The sequence below is a fragment of the Marmota marmota genome, unplaced genomic scaffold, assembly GCF_001458135.2.
Source record: "Marmota marmota marmota unplaced genomic scaffold, marMar, whole genome shotgun sequence".
NCBI lineage: Eukaryota > Metazoa > Chordata > Mammalia > Rodentia > Sciuridae > Marmota > Marmota marmota.
Window position 1 is genome coordinate 10731387 of NW_026000205.1, and position 21753 is coordinate 10753139.

At 37.3% G+C, this 21753-nt stretch overlaps 1 protein-coding gene across 1 annotated transcript in view; it reads left to right on the top strand.

Moving 5' to 3' along the window:
- The first annotated feature begins 6506 nt into the window (after positions 1 to 6506).
- The window catches only part of Znf567 (zinc finger protein 567), a 19988-nt gene continuing 4741 nt past the window's right edge, over positions 6507 to 21753 (top strand). Inside the window, exons 1-5 of the mRNA XM_015497148.2 lie at positions 6507 to 7736; positions 8975 to 9069; positions 9967 to 10055; positions 20525 to 20651; positions 20916 to 21002. Coding sequence (XP_015352634.1) covers positions 10047 to 10055; positions 20525 to 20651; positions 20916 to 21002 — 223 coding nt within the window. The 5' untranslated portion in view covers positions 6507 to 7736; positions 8975 to 9069; positions 9967 to 10046. The remainder of the gene's footprint in view (positions 7737 to 8974; positions 9070 to 9966; positions 10056 to 20524; positions 20652 to 20915; positions 21003 to 21753) is intronic.

Consider the following 21753-nt stretch of genomic DNA (forward strand, 5'->3'; position numbering starts at 1 on the left):
TCATTGGGCACAGTGAGCCTCCAAACCCATTTTGTGGTTATTTCCCCAATGCCAGAATGCATAATTAGAATAGATACATGGTAACTGGCAGAATCCCCACATTGATTCTCAGGAGTATAGGGCAAAGGCCAAGTGAAAGATATGTGAAACTGCCTTTATCTAGAAGAATAGTAAAGTAAAAGCAATATCATCCTTTCAATCCTGGAGGGATTGCAGAAATTAGCATCATCATTTCAAGATGTAAGGGTAGTGACTTCCATCATATCCCCTAATTCAACTTGCTTGTTTGGCTTGTTTGGAAGGCAGATGGATCATTCAGAATAACAGTAGTTTATCATAAGCATAATCAGTAACTCCAGTTGCAGCTGTTGTACCAGATGTAGAGGACGTTAACGTATCCTCTGGTGCTTGCTATGTACATCCATTATATTGATGACATTATGCTTATTGGACCTGGTGAACAACAAGTAGTAACTACTGTAGACTTTACTGGTAAGACACTTGCAAAACAGTGCAACTGATATGCACTGACAAATAAATCTGACAAGAATTCAGGGGATTTCTGTTTTAATGATATTTCTAGGGGTCCTGTAGTATGGGGCATGGTGAGATATCAGTTCTAAGGTGAAGATATGTTATTGCATCTGGCCCCTTCTACAACCAAAAAGGAGGCATAATGCCAAGTAAGCTTCTTTGGATTTAATTAGTACATCAGTACATTCTTTTATTTCTTAAGAGACTAAACTGTCTTGGGGAAGTGGATTTTATGCATTTATGTAGTGTTCATGTGTTTCCAGTATTAAAAGCAAATATTCTTTACATTGCCTATTTCCTTACATGGTAAAAATTAGAATATTGAAATGTAGAAGACATACTGTCAAAGGGTGGTGCATTGAGTTAAATACAGTAATTAGTTTTAAAAAAATGAAGTCCTCATCTGCTGGGTTTCTGTTCTCGCGACTAAAAGGCTCAGGGGTCACTCCAGTTGAATTGGGGTAACTGAGCTGTGCAAAATAACCACACAAGAGACACAAATACCTTTTTCTTTGGGGTCGCAGTGATGGCTCCTCTGACCTTAAGGGTCTGCAGGAAGAGAGCGAGCGAGTGCCCTTGCTGACCCCTTTTATTGAGGAGAAGCTATTCAAATGAGGCAAGGGGTCAGGTTTCAGGGGCTGAGTCTGTCTTCATGATGTCCACTGTCAACAGGTTGACTGACACCTGGGTAGGCCAAATCCAAGGGCACAGTAAGAGAAGGGGACACACACAAAACACTTCCATGGAAGATTCTATCCTAAACAGGGCAAGGGGTTATATTATAAAGGAACAAGTGAGCATAGCTTCACCCATGGGGCTGTAGCAAGACACACCCATGCACGAGATACCGACCCTCGAACCCAAGAAGGGTAGGGAAAGCTCTGCCACATTTCTGTGACTGAGCGCCTCAGCACCCAGCCGGGGAGTATGACCCAGTCACGTGCAAGGTTGGTCTCCCACAACCATCATAAGCTGATTTTTTAAAAAGTTATAAATTTAGGGGCTGGGGATGTGGCTCAAGCGGTAGCATGCTCGCCTGGCATGCATGCGGCCCAGGTTCAATCCTCAGGACCACATACAAACAAAGATGTTGTGTCTGCCGAAAACTAAAAAATAATAAATATTAAAATTCTCTCTCTCTCTCTCTCTCTCTCTCTCTCTCTCGTTTCTGTATTCAGGAATTGTCTCTTTAAAAAAATTTTTAAAAAGGAAGTTATAAATTTAGTTGAAATATGAAATATTTTAGTTCTACAGTTGAAATATTTGACATTTTTAAGTACACGATCCATTACCATACAAAACTGCCAATATCAAGGGTTGGTATGAAAGAGATCACATCAAACAACCTGTCAATTCTCTGGTTTTAGGAACTTAGGCAGTTTTATAACCTTTCTATTCCTGTTTCTGTATTTGTGTATTGGGTATATAAGTACCTCCTTTGGAATAGATACACTGTTATCTGTTCAAAGTTATGACAAGCAAAGCATTCATACAAGTGCATATAACAGAAAAGCTGCAAGTTTTGAATAGGGCCCAGAACAAGTGAAAGCTTTGCAACAGATCCAGTCTGCTGTGCAAGCTGCTCTGCCACCCGGGCTGTGTGATCCATCAGTGACAGATAGGAATGCTATTTGGAGTCTTTAATAGATACTCATAGAGCAATCATAGCACAGATCCTTAGGATTTTGGAGCAAAGCCCTTTCATCCTCTAGGTAACTACTTTCCTTTTGAGAAATAGCTTTGGCCTGCTGCTGAACCTTAATTACCCATGGACCAAGTTATTATGCAATCTGCATTGCCCATTATGAACTGGGTGTTTTCTGACTCATCCCCATAGTTAGGCCTGCACAGCAGCATTCTACCATTAAACAGAAGTGGTACATATGTGATCAGATCTGAGTAGGAATTGAAGGTAGAAGGAAGTTACATGAAGAATTTCCCAGAATACCCATGGTCCCCACTCTTGCAACATTACTTTCTCTTTCCTAGCTTATACCCATGGCCTCATGATTTTTTATAATCAGTTAACAGGGGAAGAGAAGACTTTGGCCCATTTTTGGCTGGTTTTACTTGATAGGCAGGTACCTTCTCAAAGTAGAGAGTTACAGCATTATAATCCCTTTCTGGGATATCCCTGAAGAATAGTGGTAAAGGAAAATCCTTCCTATGGCCAGTACTTCAAGCAGTGTACTGGATAGTGGTTTTTCTTTGAAGGAGAAATGGCCAGATAAAAGATTACATCCAGATTCAGGCACTGTGCCCAGTGCTTTGGCTAGGTAGTCAGGGACTTGGAAAGAGCATGATTGGAAAATGTGACAAGATAGCCTGAGGGAGAGGTATAGATCTCTGAGTAGGTGAAAAATACAAAGATATTTGTGTCTTATGTGAATGAACACAAATCGTGACCTCAGCAGAAAAGGATTTAATAATCAAGAGGATGACCTATAGTGTAGATACCAGCCAGCCTCTTCCCCAGCCACCTACTTCCATTATCCACTTGTCTCATGAACAAATTGACCATGATGGCAGTGATAAAAGTTATGCTAGGCTAATAGTATGGAATTCCATTCAGTAAGGCCCACCTGGCTACAGCCACTGCTTCTGAGTGCTTAGTCTGAAGCAGCAGAGATCAAAATTGAATCCCTAAGATGGCACCATTCCCTAGTGACAAATACATGGACTACTCTCATTATAGAGAAGCAGCATCATTTTCTTACTGAAATAGACATTATGAATATGGATTTGAGTTCCTTACATTGAAAAGCTACCAGAGCTACCATATATACCAAGAATGAAGGTTGAGGTCACTGTGCCACATAAAGAATCATGATTAGCTGAGGGGAAAGGAAATAATGGACAATGATGGTAGTTATAAAGGCCTGCTGCAACCAGGTAACCAGTTATGGAAACAGGAACTGTAATTGTCATGATTATTTCTTTCTTATTTTGTTTTGAATATGTGTGTGTACAACAAAGTTTTATTTTTCTTCTCATCACTTTACCAAACATAAGATGTATTATTGACTTTGAATCATAATATTTATATATTAACTTTACATTTTTAAGTTCTTGGATATCAAAATGAAAGGTAAATATCACCCAGACTTTACATCCTCTTCTGGGAAAGTGGTTAGTACATTTTAGGTTGTATACAGGATAATTTTATTACATTAAGCAGAAATGTGACCTTGCTTATGACTTTGTTACTTTCTGTATTCAGGGATTAAGTATGGTTTTGGAAGATAATTATGGGTGCCAAGTTCATAAAAAAGGATTTGTGGTGGTTAATGTTGTATATCAACTTGGCTGAGCCGCATTGCTCAGATATTGGTCAAATATCATTCTAGATGTTTCTGTGGTGGCATTTTTTGGATGAGATTAACATTTAAATTGATGGACATTGTATAATGCAGATTACCTTCCATATTGTAGGTAGGCCTCATTCAGTCAATTGAAGTCCTTAATAAAACAAAGACTAACCTCTCCTGGGCAAGAAAAATTGTGTCAACAGACTGCCTTTGGACTCAAACTGCAATTTATTTAATCCATTCAAATTGATGTTTAGGGCCTCATTAGTTATAAAGGAAAGGCAAAATAAATCTACAGGGTAGCACTTCATACCCATTAGAATGACTATGGTTTTACTCATAAAAGCCTCAAAGTGGAAACAACCTAAGTGCCCTGTTCATATGGAGTCCAAAACCAAACAAAACTAAACTATTTTGATGGAGGTCAAAGAAATAGTTAACTTTGAGGTGTATTGATTGGTAAGAGTCAGGAAGGACCCTTTATTTCTATGTCTTTATCTAATATTGATTGAATAGGTTTATTTTTTTTTTAATAAAAACATCAAGCAGAGGTTGGGGTTGTAACTCAGTGGTAGAGCACTTGCCTGGCACCTGTGAGGCACTGGTTTGATTCTCAGCACCACATAAAAAATAAATAATAAATAAAATAAAGGTCAAATTCTTTAAAAAAATCATCAAGCTATGATTTTAAGATTTGTGCTCTCTGTTATACAAAACTCTTTTTTTTTTTTTTTTTTTTTTTTTTAAATATTTATTTATTTTTTTAGTTATCGGCAGACACAACATCTTTGTTGGTATGTGGTGCTGAGGATCGAACCCGGGCCGCACGCATGCCAGACGAGCGCGCTACCACTTGAGCCACATCCCCAGCCCCCCAAAACTCTTATTAAAAATGGGAATGTTGGGCAGGGGATATAGCTTAGTTGGTAAGTGTTTGCCTGGCATGCATAAGACCATGGATTCAATCCCCAGCACCACAAAAACAAACAGAAAATGGGAAAGTTGCAAATGCTTAAAGTACACTGTTGTGACCAAAAAAAAAAAAAAAAAATCCTATATGCCTACCTCCAGGTGCTCATCACAGAGAAACAGGTAAGTAATTTCACACACACAAAAAAAAATCTTCAAAGAAACTGTTTCCAGGTGAACTTTATTTTAAGCTTTTCTGCACTCTCTAAATTTCCTCATTTTACAATGAGAAATGTTGCTGCTCCTTGAAAACAGGAAAAGCAATAAAAGGAGATATGTGTATGAAACATGGAGTATAGTATTGAAGCAGTTTGAATTCTGCTGCTAAGGCCCAAACTTTCTTCAGAGACATTTTGGAGTAACAAATCAAATACTATCTTAATGATCCTAAATCTAGAAACCTAACATTTTATACACAGTGGATTCCTTTTATGAGTTGCTTTCATTTATCCTATTAACCAACCTCTCCACCAGTCTTGCACCAACAAGGAAAATAGATGGCTTGAAAATAGATAATTAATGAAGTAATGATAAGCCTTAGAGAAACCTTATTGTTAGTACTACTAAGGAGAACAAAAGGAATTTAGGCCTGATATGGCTATGCGAAAACTGATACCATTCCCTTAATCATCAGGCAGAAAGGAGTTGAGAAAATATTCTAATAGATGGCAATGATGACACCTTAGAAATAACACTTTAGAAATTCCAGTTCTAGGAATCTTAAATTAATCCATCAGAAAATTAGCTATGCACTTTTAAGTTTCCTTAACGAGTCACAGTGAAGAAAGTAATACAGAATTTGAATTAGAAAGGGGGAAAAGAGACACTGCAATCAAGGAGACCCAGCGAAAGTAAAATAAATATATATAGGTCCTGTAATCATACCTTGAACAAATTCCTACGAATGAGTGACTCATATTTCACCTAGAAGAAATCTATACCACATTCCTGAGTCTGCATCCTCCTGAAATGACAGGTGCCCATTGCCCATAAGGACCTGGAAGGGAATGTAAAGATGGGCAAGACTTGAGAGTCAGCAAGAAGTTTCTCAGGAAAGCTATTGGTTAAATAAATTACCAGATCTCCATGTCGTAAAATACTAAAATGTGAAATTCTGGAAAATAGTTAAAGATATGGAATATTTTCAAGATATAACATCAGTAGAGAAATCACTTTACAAAACAGGTTGAATAATACAATTCTATCAATGTAAGTAAGAGAAAAAAGCCTGGAAAGTTAAACACCTGTTTCCATTTTCTATTGCTATGTAACCACATCTGAAGATTGTGGTTTAAAACAATGATCTCATTATTCTGGGGGTTGGCAGTTTGGGCATGGCATACCTTAGTGGTTCTGCTGATCTTACTCATGTGATAGCAGTCGTTGGCTTGGAGGAGGTTAGATGGTCTCCCTGGGATATTGGGCAGTTGTTGCTGTCAAATGGACCTCACTTTGCAAATGATCATTTATTTTCAAGCTGTTCTTGGCCTCACAGTAGTGGGACTCAGGGCAGGAAGAAGACAAGGGCAAAAGCTGCAAGACCTCCTGAGGCATTGTTTCTTAAGTCTCATAGTGTCACTTCTACCAGATATCTTTGGTAATGTTTCTCTTTCTTCGGAGCTCTTAGAGAACTTCAAGGGAAGAGGGGAAAGCCAAAGGAATGGTAAGGAGCGCCCAGACTAGCTATATTTGAAGAGATTCTTCACCATTACACAAACTCCCATTGTCTTCTACACACATGCAGATGAAAGAGAGATGCTGGAGTACTGCAAACACCTCTTAGTATCCAAAGGAAAGGCCAATGCCACTGGTATCCTGAACTGGAAACATTCTCTAAATTTACACCAGTTTCCTGGGGAGAGAGCTCCTGGAATGGTGTGGTTCTAAAACATGAAACTTGTCCTCAGTAGAACAAGGGAGATCCTCAGAGGAAGCAATCCTATTCCTAGGCTCTCTTCATCATGTCTTGATAAAACTCTGCCTAAGATACACTTCCAACCTTAAAAGTTTCATTCCAAAAAGAGATTTGTGTTTGCAACCTGTATTCTACCACTCAAATATCTGACTCCTATTTTGATGACCATATCTCTGCAGCTGGAGTCCACATCGCTACAAAGCTGGAGGGGAAAGAAGCAGCAGGGAATTCAAGAGATACTGATCCCAAGAAAAATCTAAAACCGGTTACTAGGCAGGCATTCACTGATTTTTCTCTGTGTGTTAAACACCAGGATGAGCTCTAGAAGCAGGGGTGACCTGGTGAAGAGGCATCAAGTCATGCATACATTGCAAAACTACTCTGTTCGACCTATGAATGGCTGTAGTCTTCACTGGCACACACATCAACTAGGACATCTTCCTTCAACAAATTCCTTTGTCCAAAAATTAAACCTAGAACTGCAGAAAAGAAGTTGTCAGTCACTATCACAGTAGGTCACAGCAGCTCTGTCATATGATGGATGGTCTTAAGTCCCAGTGTCACACACCCCACATTATAGCTAAAAACAGTCACCCAAAAGGTCCCTCGTCTGAGCAGATAGACAAGAGCACAATCACGCACCGGTCAACCCCTCATTCCACTACCCTCCTTTCGGAAACACACACACACACACCCTGGTACACAGGCATTAACTCCAGGCGCATATCTCTTTGCACCCAGGGAGCTCCTGGCTTCCTCAACCCGAGAGTCTCCTTCACCTAGACCAGGTCACCACTCTGTGCCAGGCAACTATTAGACTCCGAAGAGGAGCCTGCGATTAAAGTTTGAAAGCGGCCCCGAAGGTCTGTGGGAAATGTAGTTCAAGACTGGAAAAGCCCGGATGTCGACAAGGCGCGCTTAGTCTGAGGCCCAGAGGAATGCGCTGCCGAGACCGCTGGGAAACAGCGCCCAGCAATACGCAGGCGCAGACTCTTGGCCAGTGGCCGAAGGTGAGGCTCTTGGGTCCTCTGGGTGCTGAGGGGGCGGGTGATGATGGGGACCGTTCGGCGGGCCGAGAAGGAAGGTGGGAGCTCGGGTGGGGAGAGGAAGGAGGGAAAAGGGACCTGGACTGAGGAGACCGAGGAGGAAAGAGAGAGTCCAGGCCCCAGAGAAGACAGGAGGGGAACCATTACCCCGAGGCTGGTGTGAGCTCTGCGGGGGCAGATTTCTGTCTGCCTTTTTTTTTTTTTTTAATTCCTCCCCTCTCCACTAGGAAGTCCCAACGCCTGGAAGGCAGCTTGGCACACAACTGGCATTCAGTTTGTGTTTTTTTGGTGCCTATTCTTGTGGGCAAGGGACGAGGAGGGTGTGTTACAATGCGTGATATGCAACCGATTATTTATGAAAGTGATAGGGTCTCTGCGTGTCTAAGTTTTAAATTAGGTGCGAGTCGATTGTGTTTCAAACTGTTACTTTGCAGAGAAGACAGTGAAGGGATTGTGAGCGAAATTTTGTTACTTTGTATAGAAGTATGTTATGGCTCCAAGACCGCACGTGACAGGGGGAGGCCTAGGAGATGATGAGTGTGCAGTGGGTAATATGTCTAATTTCTGAAGTATTTTGTGTACAGAACCCACAGTGACTATGAATGTGGCTTATTGTGTGACTAAGATGGAGTGCTTGAGAAACCGGGTACTGACTACTTATGCATTGTTTAGATTCTCCGAATACTGGCTGTTTTGCTTTTTTTTTTTTTTTTTTTTAACACTGGCAATTAGACAAGTAAAATAAGTAGAGATTTTTTTAAATGGAGAGGAGATAAAATAAGTTTCAGATAGGATAGTATATTAGGAAACCCCCTATTGACAGGTGACAAATGGTGTTCTATCATTGGAAATACACTCTTTAAAAAAACAAAAGAGAATGAAAAACTTTTCTCCCATAACTGTCACTCTCAAAATTTCTATTTGGCTGAATTTTGTTTTCCTTTCCTATGAATTCCTGGAAGGTTCAAGAATTACTTTAGATATTCTTAATAAAAAATAAAATCTGTCAAACATCTACACACAAGATCAATCTCACAATAGTCACTTAGCTAAATGAACTAAAAATCAAACTTCAAATTTGTTTCAAAAGCAAAAACTTTCTTCCACTTGATGGAAGTGGTGTGCAGTGTGAAAGGGTTCAAGATCAGGTTTTATTCTCTAATTCCCGAACCTCTATTTTGTCTCCGCTTTATTCCCTGTAGGTGAATAGACTCCAGCTCCAATGGATTGGGACCTGGGAAAGAAAAAAGTCAGAGACAAGATGAAGCCAACATGACTGATACTACTATAATTTAGCGTAAGTCATCTTTTATCTTTTGAGAGAACCTGTTTCTGAAAACCTCCAGATACAGTTGTCTCTCATGGGCACAGCCTCTTCTCCAGCTGCTCCCTTGGTGCTTCCTTTGGACATGCAATGGCCCACCTGCTCTGGTGGATCCTGTTTGTCTAGTTAATCCTCTTGCATAGGATCCAGGACAACCCAGGCAGCCTCCATCCGTATAGTCCTCATCAAGTGCTAAGTTGAGAATTATCCATCTCAGTTATTTGCCCTTACAAATCCTGGAAACATGCACATTTTGCCAAGAATTCTCTCACCACTTTGGTTTCTAATGGCATCAGAATGTGGGAGACCCTTGTTTGTTATGAAGAGGAAGCACCCACATTTTTCCCCTTAGAAAAGTATTCTAAAAATAATTTAATCTCTTTTTTTAATATTTATTTTTAAATATTAAAAAAATAAATATTAAAAAAAGAGACACAATATCTTTATTTTATTTTTAAGTGGTGCTGAGGATCGAACCCAGTGCCTCACGCATGCCAGGCGAGCGCACTACTACTTGAGCCATATCCCCAGCCCATAATTTAATCTCTTAAAGACACATTCCTCTCAGCTTCCCCAGACTCTTGAGGTACAAGTTAAATTAATGGTATCAAACCTTATCGTCAGCAGCTTTAGAAAATCCTATTTTAGAATGAAGGACTCAGAATTTTGTTTCACTCACCATCTTTGGAATATCCTCTGAGACTGAGGCAGAAAGATTTCTAAGTTACCATTCTCTTCCTTATATTTATGTTGGATGTGCAGAGTGGACAAGGGCCCAAAAATGGAAATAGTTTTAATTGATTTGTAAGTATAGAGAACTGTTAGGCATGTGTAGTCTCATGTGGCTTTTTTTTTTTTCCTCTGTCTTAGCTTTGCTGTTTTAGAAATTGTCCGTTTTCTAAAGAGGAGTGCAAAGGAAAGACTGGTCTTCTCTTGCAGATCTCAAAATCATGGCTCAGGTGAGGTGATGGTTCCTTTCTGAAACTTCTGTTATTGTTACAAAGATATTTCTTGTCCTAAATTGTCCCACCAGTCTTCTCTCTTAGAAAACTGGTCCCCATTTCCTCCTTTCTCAGTCTTCTCCCAGAAGATATACAGGGACAGAAGTGCATTTCCTTGAATTAATGAGAATATAGATTTTAATTTTTTTTAGTTGTAGATGAACACAATATCTTTATGTATTTATTTTTATGTGGTGATGAGGATCGAACCCAGTACCTTACTTGTGTGAAGAAAGCACTCTACCACTGAGCTAAAGCCCCAGCCCCTTATATAGATTTTAAAAAGAAGATAAAACCTTTGTCACATTCACAGATCTGAGTAAAGATGGATTTAAAATTGATAGAGTGGTATCAGTAAGTGGCAAGAAGTCATGTCCTGAGGCTTTGAGGATAGAGATGATTGGCAACTTGTACAAAGAACTGAGAATCTTGTTTATCTTGTAAATCCTTTAATACAGAAGGAAAAACCTATGGCCTTCTAATAACATGATTTCTAGAATACTGATGTTATAGATTTATTCCTATTTTAAAATTTCTTCTAATTTTGTATTTGAATATAGAAAGAAATAAGTGTAAATGCATAGACCATCAACTGAACTAGATGTATAACTCTTAAACTATTCTGCTTTTGGTTTCAAAGACACTAATCTTTCCTGTTTCATTCAGAGAATTTGCTTTATGTCTTGACCTTTCTTAAAATCTGATATTCTCCAGATTATATGTTAATTTATTTCTCTTTCATTTATTGTTCCCAATTCATAATGAACCATATTATTTTAATGAAGCCTAAATAAGTTTTACACTTCTATCCTGAGAATCCAAACTTTATATCCATCATCCAACTACACAACACCTACATGTTCCACAGATACTTCATGCACGTGTTTGAGTTATCTTAGTATCTTCCCTGCCCATCCTGTCATTTATGTTTTTTCAAACTGCTTATGGCCCCAGCCTCTACCCACCTGCTAATATAGCTGATATGATTTAAATGTCTCCTACTGAAAATCCATTTCATGGCAAATCCTGTTCCTTATACCACAGTTCCCTCCTTCCTCAATGATACCATTTTTATTTGGGTGTCTCTCTCATTTCCCATTTAACATCTTTATTGCTTTTTCAGTTCCCCAAGTGCCCCCCATAGTGCTTGCTTGCACATCTTTTTATTTATTGTGCTTTTTCATTTAACTTCTTAGTGTTGTAAAATATATAAAACATAAAATTAACATTTTAATTATTTTTAAGTGGGTAATTTGGTCCCTTTCAGTATATTAGCACTGTTGTATAACTATCACCACTATTTCCAGAACAGGCAATAAATAGGCAAACTCGTACCAGTAACTTCCCATTTTATGCTTAACACATTTAGAGAGAGGAAAATATTAAAATGTTCAATAGTTTAAATTCAAGAACAAATAATCATTAATGATAATACAGTTTTCTAATTCATTTATATGATACACATCTCTTTCTATTTAGATCATCTTTAAATTCTCTTGAGTAGCAGGGAATATGGCTCAGTGGTAGAACAGTTGCCTAACATGAATGCACAAGGCCCTGGATTCCATCCCTGGCACAAAAAAAGGAAGGAAGGAAAGAAAAGGGAAAAAAATTATCTCAGTAATTATTTGTTGTTTTCAGTGTATCAGTTTTGCAAATTTTTTATATTACTCCTTAGATATTTCTTTTTTTAAGTGTTAGTATCAGTGATATTCGTTTTTATTTCAACTTTCTATTTTATTATTGCTAGTATATGAAATGCTGTTAATTTGTGGGGTGGGTATATTGACCTGCAACTGTTCTAAATCCACTTATTCTAGTAATTTTTAAATTTCTTTCTTGCCTTATTATGTTGTCTAGAACTTTCAGTACAATGTTGAATAGAAGTTGGAAGAACAAACTTTTTAAAAAATATTTTTAGTCATAGATGAACACAATGCCTTTGTTTTATTCATTTTATTTTTTTTATGTGGTGCTGTGGATCAAACCAAGTACCTCACAAGTACTAGGCAAGCACTCTACCACTGGGCTACAACCCCAGCCCAAGAACAGACATTTTTGCCTTGTGTCTGACATATGTGAAAAGTATTCAGTCTTTATTCAGGCACTACTTTAAGTAGTGATAGTAATTCTATAGGGTTTTTTATTTTTTTTCAATTGGTGTTGGGGGGGCACATGCATACACATTTGTTTTTATTTTTGTGTTTGTTTCTTTTTGTAGTGCTGGGAATTGAATCCCGGGGCCTTCTGCATGATAGGCAAGTGCTGTATGAGCTTCTCCCTTATTAGTTTTTCATTTTCTTTTACAATTTGATTGAAGAAGTTAGCTGATTTTTTTTTTAATCATGAATGGTGCTGAATTTTGTTCAAGTTTCTTACATCTGTTGTTTTTTTTTCTATACCTATATTTCTATAACATTCAATGATTTTTTTTTTTTTTTTTTTGGCGGTATTAGGCAATGAACCTGGGGGCACACTACTGCTGAACCACATCCCCATTGAGCTATATCCCCAGCCCTTTATATTTTTTCTTTTTAGGCAGGGTCTCACTAAATTGCTGAGACTGGGCTCAAGCTTGTGAACCTCCTGCCTCAGCTTCCCAAGTAGCTGGGATTATAAGCTTGTGCCACCATGCCTGGCTATTCATTGATTTTGAGATGTAAACTTAGTTGTTCGAGGATAAACTATACTTGATTATAATATAATACTTTTGCATATATTGCTTGATGAATTTGTTAATTCATTGTTAAAGTAGCTTTTTGAGGGGGGGGGGGGTTGTTTTATCTGTGGTTCATTCAGGATTTGGTCTATAGTTTCTGTTTAATACCAGGTTAATCCTGCCTCATAAAATGGGTTGGGAAGTATTTTCTTATTTTCTAAAATAATCTTTCTCAAATGTTAGAATTCACCAGTGAAGCCATCTGAATCTGGAGATTTCTATTTCCTTATGAGAATATGTTAAACTACTAGTTTAGTTCTGTAATAGAATTAAGGCTATTGAGGTTATCAGTTTTTTTTTAATTCACTGAGCTTTTGTAGTTTTGTGTCTCTCTAGAAATTTGTCCATTTTATATAAGTTATAAACTTTACTGGCATAAAGTTTTCCAGTTATAGTCTTTTATTCTTTTGGTATTTGAAAAATCTGTCACAGTGGTTCTTTCATTTTTCTTCTGGTAATTTGTGTCTCTCTTTTCCCCTCAATCATTGGCCAGAGATTTGTCAGTTTCATTGACTTTTTCAGAGTACTTGCTTTGGTTTTTATTCAAGTCCTCCAGTGTTTTCTGTTTCTTTTTTTCTGTTTGTTTCATTAATTTGATTTTAATTAGTTCTTCTTTTCCTAGTATTATACATGTGCATGCTTACTGACTTAAGGTATTCCTTTTTATCTAGTAGACGGTTTTAATGCTGTAAGTTTCCCTGTAAATACTATCCCTTATTGGCCGCCAACAAATTTCAATACATTGCATTTTTCTTTTCTTCTTTTAAACATTTTCTTCCTTTGCACATTTTTTTTAAAAATTTATTTTTATGTGGTGCTGAAGATCGAACCCAGGGCCTCACGTATGCCAGGCAAGCGATCTACAGCCCCAGCCCTGCATTTTTATTTTCATTCAAATGTTGAAAGTATTTTCTCTTGGGCTGGGGTTGTAGCTCAGTGGTGGAGTGCTTGCCTAGCACATGTGAGGCCCTGGGTTCAATCCCCAGCCCTACGTAAAGATAAATAAAATAAAGGTATTGTGTCCATCTACAACTAAATGTGTGTGTGTGTGTGTGTATATACTGTATATTTTCTCACATCCTTTGTCATTTTTTTTTGACACATTGATTGTTTAGAAGTATTTAATTTACATGTATTTGGGGTTTTAAAGGATTTGGCTTCAAGTTTCATTGTTTTCTTCCCTATTGTTTGTTTTCCATTTCAGTGATTTTTGCTTTTATCTTGTATATTTCCTTATTCTTGCTTTGAATTTACATTTTTCAAGCCTCTTAAAATAGAAGTCTAAATTATTAATTTTAGAGGATTCTAATTTTCCAGTATAAGCATTTAAACATAAAAGTTTCTGAGCCTGTTTTAACTTCATCTGCAAATTTTGATCTATTTTTAGTTTGTTCAGAACATTATAAAAATTTCATTTTGGTCATTCTTTGATTCTGTTGGTTAGTTACAAGTATATTGTTTAACTTCTAAACTTTGGGACTTGCTTCTAGATAATCTTCTTTAAAAAAAACAAAAAAACGACTAATTGTTATGGCTTTGATCTGGAATGCCCCTCAAAGGTTCATGTGTTGAAAACATCATCCCCGCTGCAGCAATGTCTACAGGTGGGGCTTTTGGGAAGTGACTGGATCATAAGGGCTCAGACCTCATCAGTGGGTTAATCTATTGATGGCCAAATAGACTATGGAGGTGGGGACTTAGCTGGAGGATGTAAGGACACTGGTGTGCACCCTGGAAGAGTGTATTTTCGCCTGGCTCCTTCTTGCTTCCTAGCTACCATGAGCTGAGCAGCCTTCCTCTACTACATCCTTCTGCCTGAGAATCAGCTAACCATGGACTGAATCCTCTGGAACCATGAGCCAAAATAAACTTTTCCTCCTCTAAGTTCATGTCAGGTCTTTTGGTCACAGCAACAAAAAGCTGACTAACACCAATTTAGTTCCATTTTTGCAGAGAAAATATATGTAATTCATCTTTATTATATTGAGACTTGTTTAGTGAATGGTCTACTTGCTCTTAAAAAAATGTGTTGAGAAATTACCAAAAGTTTTCTATCAATGTCAAATGAGTTTAGATTGTATTTTTTAGATATTCTAAGTCTTTACATATTTTTCTCCCTTAGTCTTCATTCTTTCGGTTACCAACAAACATATTAGCACCAATCACAATTTTGAACCTTTAAAAAATCTTGTTTAGCCACACACAGTAGTACATGCCTGTAATCCCATCATCTCAGGAGGCTGAGGCAGGAGGATCATGAGTTCAAATCCAGCTTTAGCAATTTAGTGAGGCAACTCAATGAGACTCTATTTCTAAATAAAAATATTAGAAAAGAGGTGAGGATGTGGCTCAGTATTTAAATACCTCTGAGTTCAATCCGCTCAGTATTTAAACACCTCTGAGTTCAATCCCTAGTATCTCCCCACAAAAAAACTTGTTTAAATTTTGTCAATTGCAACTCTGTGCCTATACATTTGTGATTTCATTTTCCTGATATGTTTACTCTTTTATTATTATAAAATTTTATTATTATGTCTCTAATAATAACATTCTTCAACTCAGAATCTGTTTTGTCTTTTTTTTTTTTTTTAGAATTTTTTTAATATTTATTTTTCAATTCTCGGCGGACACAACATCTTTGTTGGTATGTGGTGCTGAGGATCGAACCCGGGCCGCACGCATGCAGGGCGAGCGCGCTACCGCTCGAGCCACATCCCCAGCCCTGTTTTGTCTTTTGATTACCATTATCAGTTCATCTTTCCCCATTGTATTTCCCATATATGTATTTGTGTATTATATCTTTTTTCATCCTTTTATTTTAGTTTGTTTGCATCTTTGGCATTTTAAATTTTTTTTTTTCTAGAGAATTTCTTAATATTTATTTTTTAGTTTTCGGTGGACACAACATCTTTATTTTTTATGTGGTGCTGAGGATCGAACCCAGCGCCCCACGCATGCCAGGTGAGCACGCTACCGCTTGAGCCATATCCCCAGCCCCGGCATTTTAAAATATTAATCCTGAGTGGAGAAAAAGGAATACTTTTACACTGTTGGAAAACAGTATGAAGGATCTTTAAAAGACTAGACATGGAACCATCATATCACTCCTCGGTATTTATCCTAAAGAATTAAAGTCACCATACTGTAGTGCTACATGCACACTCATGTTTATACCAGCACAGTTCACAATAGCCAAACTATGGAACAAGTCTAGGTGTCCATAAAGAAAATGTGGTATATATACACAAATGGAGTTTTATTTAGCCATAAGGAAAATGGATGGAACTAAAGATTATTATGTTAAGTGAAATAAGCTAAATAGAAGGTCAAGGGTTGTATGTTTTCTCTCATATGTGGAAGCTAGAGAGGAAAAAGGAAAAGAAAGGTAGGTGGGGGGAAATCCCATGAAAATCAAAGGGAGATCACTAGAAAGAGATGGCAGTCGGGGAGGGGGAGAGCTGGGTAGTGATACTGGCCAAATCACATTGTTATATTGTGTGCATGTATGAATATATAGCAACAAATCCCATCATTATGTACAACTATATATAGTGCACCACTAAAAAAAATGTGGAAAGATAAAAAATTAGGCTTAAATTTCCTTAACTTAGCTTTGGAAGAAGATTGACTTTGTATAGATATATTTTATATCAATCATTAAGGAATTATACATTGATTCCTATTTGTTTTCATTTTTACTGTTGTATTGTAGAGTTAGTATACAATATTGTCAAATGCCTTTTGAGGATTTAGGAAGTTCACTATAATATTTAATTCATATATATGTTAATTTTCTAAAATAAAATATTCATCTTGAGTTGGGGTATACCTGGTATGTAGGAGCCCTGAAGAAATATTTATCCTTTCTCCTTTCTGACCCCTGGCAACCACTCCAAAAATTTGCCTTTTCTGGAAATTCTTAGCATTGGAATCATATGTTAGGTAACCTTTTCGGATTGGCTTCTTTCACTTAGTAATATGCATGTAGTTCCTTCTAATCGGCTTTTGGTGATCTATTCCTACATCCTGTTGTATTTTGTATCAAATCCATTGTTGTAATTAATTTTAAGTCATTTATTGGCACTTTAGTTATAGCTGCATTTTTTATGGTTACTTTAACATTGCAATATGTAATCTTTAACTTATCAAGTTTACTTAAGTTAATATTAAGTTATTTGAGATAAAATACATCAATCTTGCAACATTTCAGTTTTATTTACTGACTCACATTTTTGGTTTATATGCCATGTATGTGAGTGATATTTATGTTTGTAATACATGATAATCAAATGTTTAGTTTAAAAGGGTCTATATCCCACAAATGAAACAGCTGCCCAAGATTTTTTTTTTATTTCTTTTTTGTTTGTTTGCTTTTTGCTTGTTTTTTGTTTTTGGCTGTGCTGGGTATTAAACCAAGGCCTCACGCATGATTGACAAATATTCTATCACTGAGCTGCATGCCCAGACCTTAAGAATAGTTTTTATGTTTGGAAAAATTCAAAAGGAAAACATTTCCAACATACAAAAATACAATAAAATTCAAATTTCAGCATCCATAAGTAAGTTTTACTGAAATATAACATTATCAAAGTTGAGTGTGGTGGCACTTACCTGTAAACTACTCTGAAGACTGAAGCAGGATGATTACAAGTTCAAGGCCAGCCTCAGCAACTTAGTAAAACCCAGTCTCAAAGTAAAAATAGGAAGGAAGAAAAGGAAGGGAGGGGAGGGGAGGGGACAGAAAGGAAACACAATATTGTCTGTGGCTGTTTGCATGCTAAAATAGTGGAAAAGGGTAGTCTTTTATATACAACATTTCTCATCATAATTAACCAGTGCTTTTACCTTCAACCTAAAGTGCCAGGTTTCTGTTCTCACGACTAAAAGACTCAGGGTTTACTCCAGTTGAACTGGGCTGACTGGGCTGCGTAAAATAACCACACAAAAAACACAAATACCTTTTACTTTGGGGTCGCTGTGACGGCTCCTCACGGCTCCTCTGACCTAAAGGGTCTGCAGAAAGAGAGCGAGAGTACACGCTGACCCCTTTTATTGAGGAGAAGCTATTCAAATGAGGCAAGGGGTCAAGTTTCAGGGGGCTGAGTCTGTCTTCATGATGTCCACTGTCAGCAGGTTGACTGACACCTGGATAGGCCACACCCAAGGGCACAGTAAGAGAAGGGGACACACATAAGGCACTTCCATGGAAGATTGTATCCTAAACAGGACAAGGGGTTATATTACAAAGGAACAGGTGAGCATAGCTTCACCATGGGGCTGTAGCAAGACACACCCATGCACGAGACACTGACCCTCGAACCCAAGAAGGGTGGGGAAAGCTCTACCACATTTCTGTGACTGAGCGCCTCAGCACCCAGCTGGGGAGTGTGAGCCAGTCACGTGCAAGGTTGGTCTCCCACACTAAAGAAATTCCTTTATTAGTAATTTTGATGTTGCAGACCTGCAAGTAATGAATTCTCTCATGTTTTCTCTGGAAATGTCTTTATATTGCCTTCATTTTTAATAGATTTGCTGAACATTGAATTTTGGATTAATTTTAGCTTTGCTTTTAGTAATTTGATAGGATCTGGAAGTATGATTTTCATTGCTATTTATTCTTTTGTTTCATTAAGCATTTTAAATATATAAGTTAAAGATTTTTACTATATTTGTATGTCTTGTGTTTCCCCAATAATTTTTGAATGCTTTTTTCTTTTTCTCTCCCCTGAGACTCCAGTTCCATCTGTGTTGGATTACTTTGAAATTGACCTCCAGATCTTTGTGATTCTGTTATTCCATATCTTTTTTTCTTTTTATTTGGATTGCTTATTTCTGTTGATTTATTTACAAAGCTATTTTCAACCTCTCTATTTCATTTGTTGCTCTTTTTATAGTTCATATTTTGGATTCCTCTCATTTTCTCATTGAACACATTTATAACAGCCGTTTTGAAGTCCAGGAAATTGTTTCTATGATTATCATTTTGTTCAATATAGGCCATGTTTTCCGACTCCTTTTTTTTTATTTGCATGTCTAGTAATTGTTGCTAGAAAATTGAACATCAGAATAATACAGTAATCTGAATCCTATTATATCTATTGGTTCTTCTGAGGACTATTGGTTTGTTTCTTTGTTTTCTAGTAGGCAATTAACTTGCTTGGAGTCAAACTATACCCTCCCCTCAATGTGAAATGACTGAACTGATATATCCTCCTGTTTTTTTTTTTTAGTTGTAGATGGACACAATCTTTTGTTTTATTTATTTTTTTAATGTGGTGCTGAGGATTGAACCCAGTGCCTTAGGCATGCAAGGCAAGCGTTCTACCACTGAGCCACAACCCAGCCAGTCCTCCTGGTTTTTAAGCTTCTAGTTCTGCTTTTTACCCTGGTTTTGAGGATCTCTTTTGGGTTCATATGCGTTAGCTCTCATTCAAGGAGTTAGTGAGGTATACTCACATTATGGGACTTACTTTCTGCGGTGCTCTGGCTTCTACGGTTTCATCCCTATCCTTCTTTTTGCTTTGTTAATCCTAAGCTCTGATACCTCAATCCAATAAAACTCCAGTTTTCTTCTGCTTGATCTGTGATCTATTCAAGTTATGGAATACTGCAAGTCAAAAAAGCAGAAGTCTTAAAATATATTACTAGGTACACTTCTGATTTTCAAGATTCTTTTCTGTTTTTTTCTCTCTGATTTTTGCTAAGTACTCTGATATCTCCAACATATACAGAATTTAACTATTAGCCAAGGGATTTAGAAGAGTTTATACTCAGTTATTGAGTCTCATCCTTTCTAGAGCTCTCCCACTTGCAGAATTAAATTTCCAGCTCATTGGCCACCCCTGTATTCTGTCCTGTCATCATGGAGGAACTAAGTGGTGCTTTTCTGCCTGGAGAGCTACAGGGTCTTGGGCATTCTCAAGGAAAAGGTCAAAAAATTAACAGCTCCTATCGTTGTTGTTGCTATCCTTCAAGGATATGCTGTCCAATTTCTGCCTGCTTTTGTGGTTTTCCTGTACTTTGCTTTAGTTGCCTATTACCTTCAGTTGCTTATTACATTTGTGTCCAGATTGTATAACTGCTATCTGAGAATGTTTTCCTGAGCAGTTTACTCTTTTTTATTGTTGAATAATGAAAGTATCTTAGAACCATTTTCTTCCTGCATAAAACATTCATCCTTAAGGGGGAAAATTTTTCCTTGGTAAAACCTGAAAAAGGTAGTTCTCCTTTTGTGATTCGTTGTATATTACATATACTTCTATGCTGTACCTGTAACTCCTTGCAGGTTCGTGTTTACACATACATTCTTTTTTTAAAAAAAAATACTTTTGTTATTAATAGGGTTCATTTCAACATATTTATAAATACATATAAATATGTGCATTTATAGTTTGCTCTGTTTCAGTCCCTAGTCACAAAATTTTCTTTGTCTGATGCTATAATTTCTCTTGAGCAGCAACAATGGTTTGTTTGTTTTGGTCTCCCAATAATCCAGTACAGGTTTTGGATATAAACTGGCTTAACAGTAATTGTTTTTACAATGCATTTATAAATTCAGTGGGTTCTTTTTCCTTACAGTGTAAATCACAAAACAAGAAAAATGATAGTCTTTCTTTACAAGTTTTCATATGAATACCACAAAAACAATGACCAAGGAGGCTTCAGTATTTAGTTAATCTGTTGTCTTCACAATTTCAAACCATTATAGGAATCAGTGTCATTCAAAGATGTGACTGTGGATTTCAGTCAGGAGGAGTGGCAACACCTAGATTCTGCTCAGAAGACTCTATACATGGATGTGATGTTGGAAAACTATTGCCATCTCATCTCTGTGGGTAAGAAAAACTCTGTTTGAAGCTGTTTGTAGAATACATTTCATCTCAAAATACATAAAGCGTGTAATCTTGAATTTCAGGGAAAAGAGGTAATAAATTCCTTTTGGTTCACTGAAAGGATGATTGTGTCTTCCCTTGCCTGTTGCAAGGTTCTCAGTTTACTGTTACACAAATGAGAATCTTAATTTGAAATACTGAACATATACCTTTATTTTTCAAAATTATTGAAGCTTAACCAATGTAAGTCTTCTTTTCCTTTATTAGGATGTGACATCACCAAACCTGATATGATCCTCAAATTAGAACGAGGAGAAGAGCCCTGGATGTCATTTGCAGGTCATGCCTGCTTAGGTAAGCAGATGAAAAGTGGAAAGTAAATTTTAAAGGAATAAGGTGTTAGGAGTACTTTTGGAATGTCTTGGGAAGTTTTAAAAAGATACTCCTAACTTTCAAAATGACCTTTATGCCTACAAAACTTAAAACTGATTTCTGAGCTGAGCTCAGCACTGCATACCTGTGGTCCCAGCTGCATGGGAACCTGAGGCAGGAGAATCACTTGAACCCAGGAGTTTGAGGCTTAGCCCAGGCAACATAGTGAGACTCATCTCAAAAACACAACCAACAACAACCATCAAAAACAAAAATAAACAGACTCTTTCAAAATAGGCTTTTCTAGTTTGCTTGGTATTACCAAAGATATTTGCCACTACTTAAAGTGTACTGTAAACTCTTTTTCTTCTTGCTCTTTTTTCTTTATGTCTGTCTTTGTAGTATTTTCAGTCCTTGCCTTTTAAGATAGATTTCTTTCAGGCAATCTTAAATCTGTTCTTTGAGATGGGTGTGTTGGTGCATAACTGTAATCCCACTGAGTTTGGGAAGCTAAGGCAAGAGGATTGCAAGTTCAAGGCCATCCTTAGTAACATAGTGAGGCCCTGAGCAACTTAGCAAGACCCTGCCTCAAAATAAAAAGGGCTGTGGATGTGGCTCACTGATTTAGCATCCTTGGGTTCAAATCCCAGTACCTGAATAAATAAATAAATCTGTTAAGAAAATTCTTGCAAGTTGTCTTAGTTACTTTACCGTTCCCCCCCCCCCCCCCCCC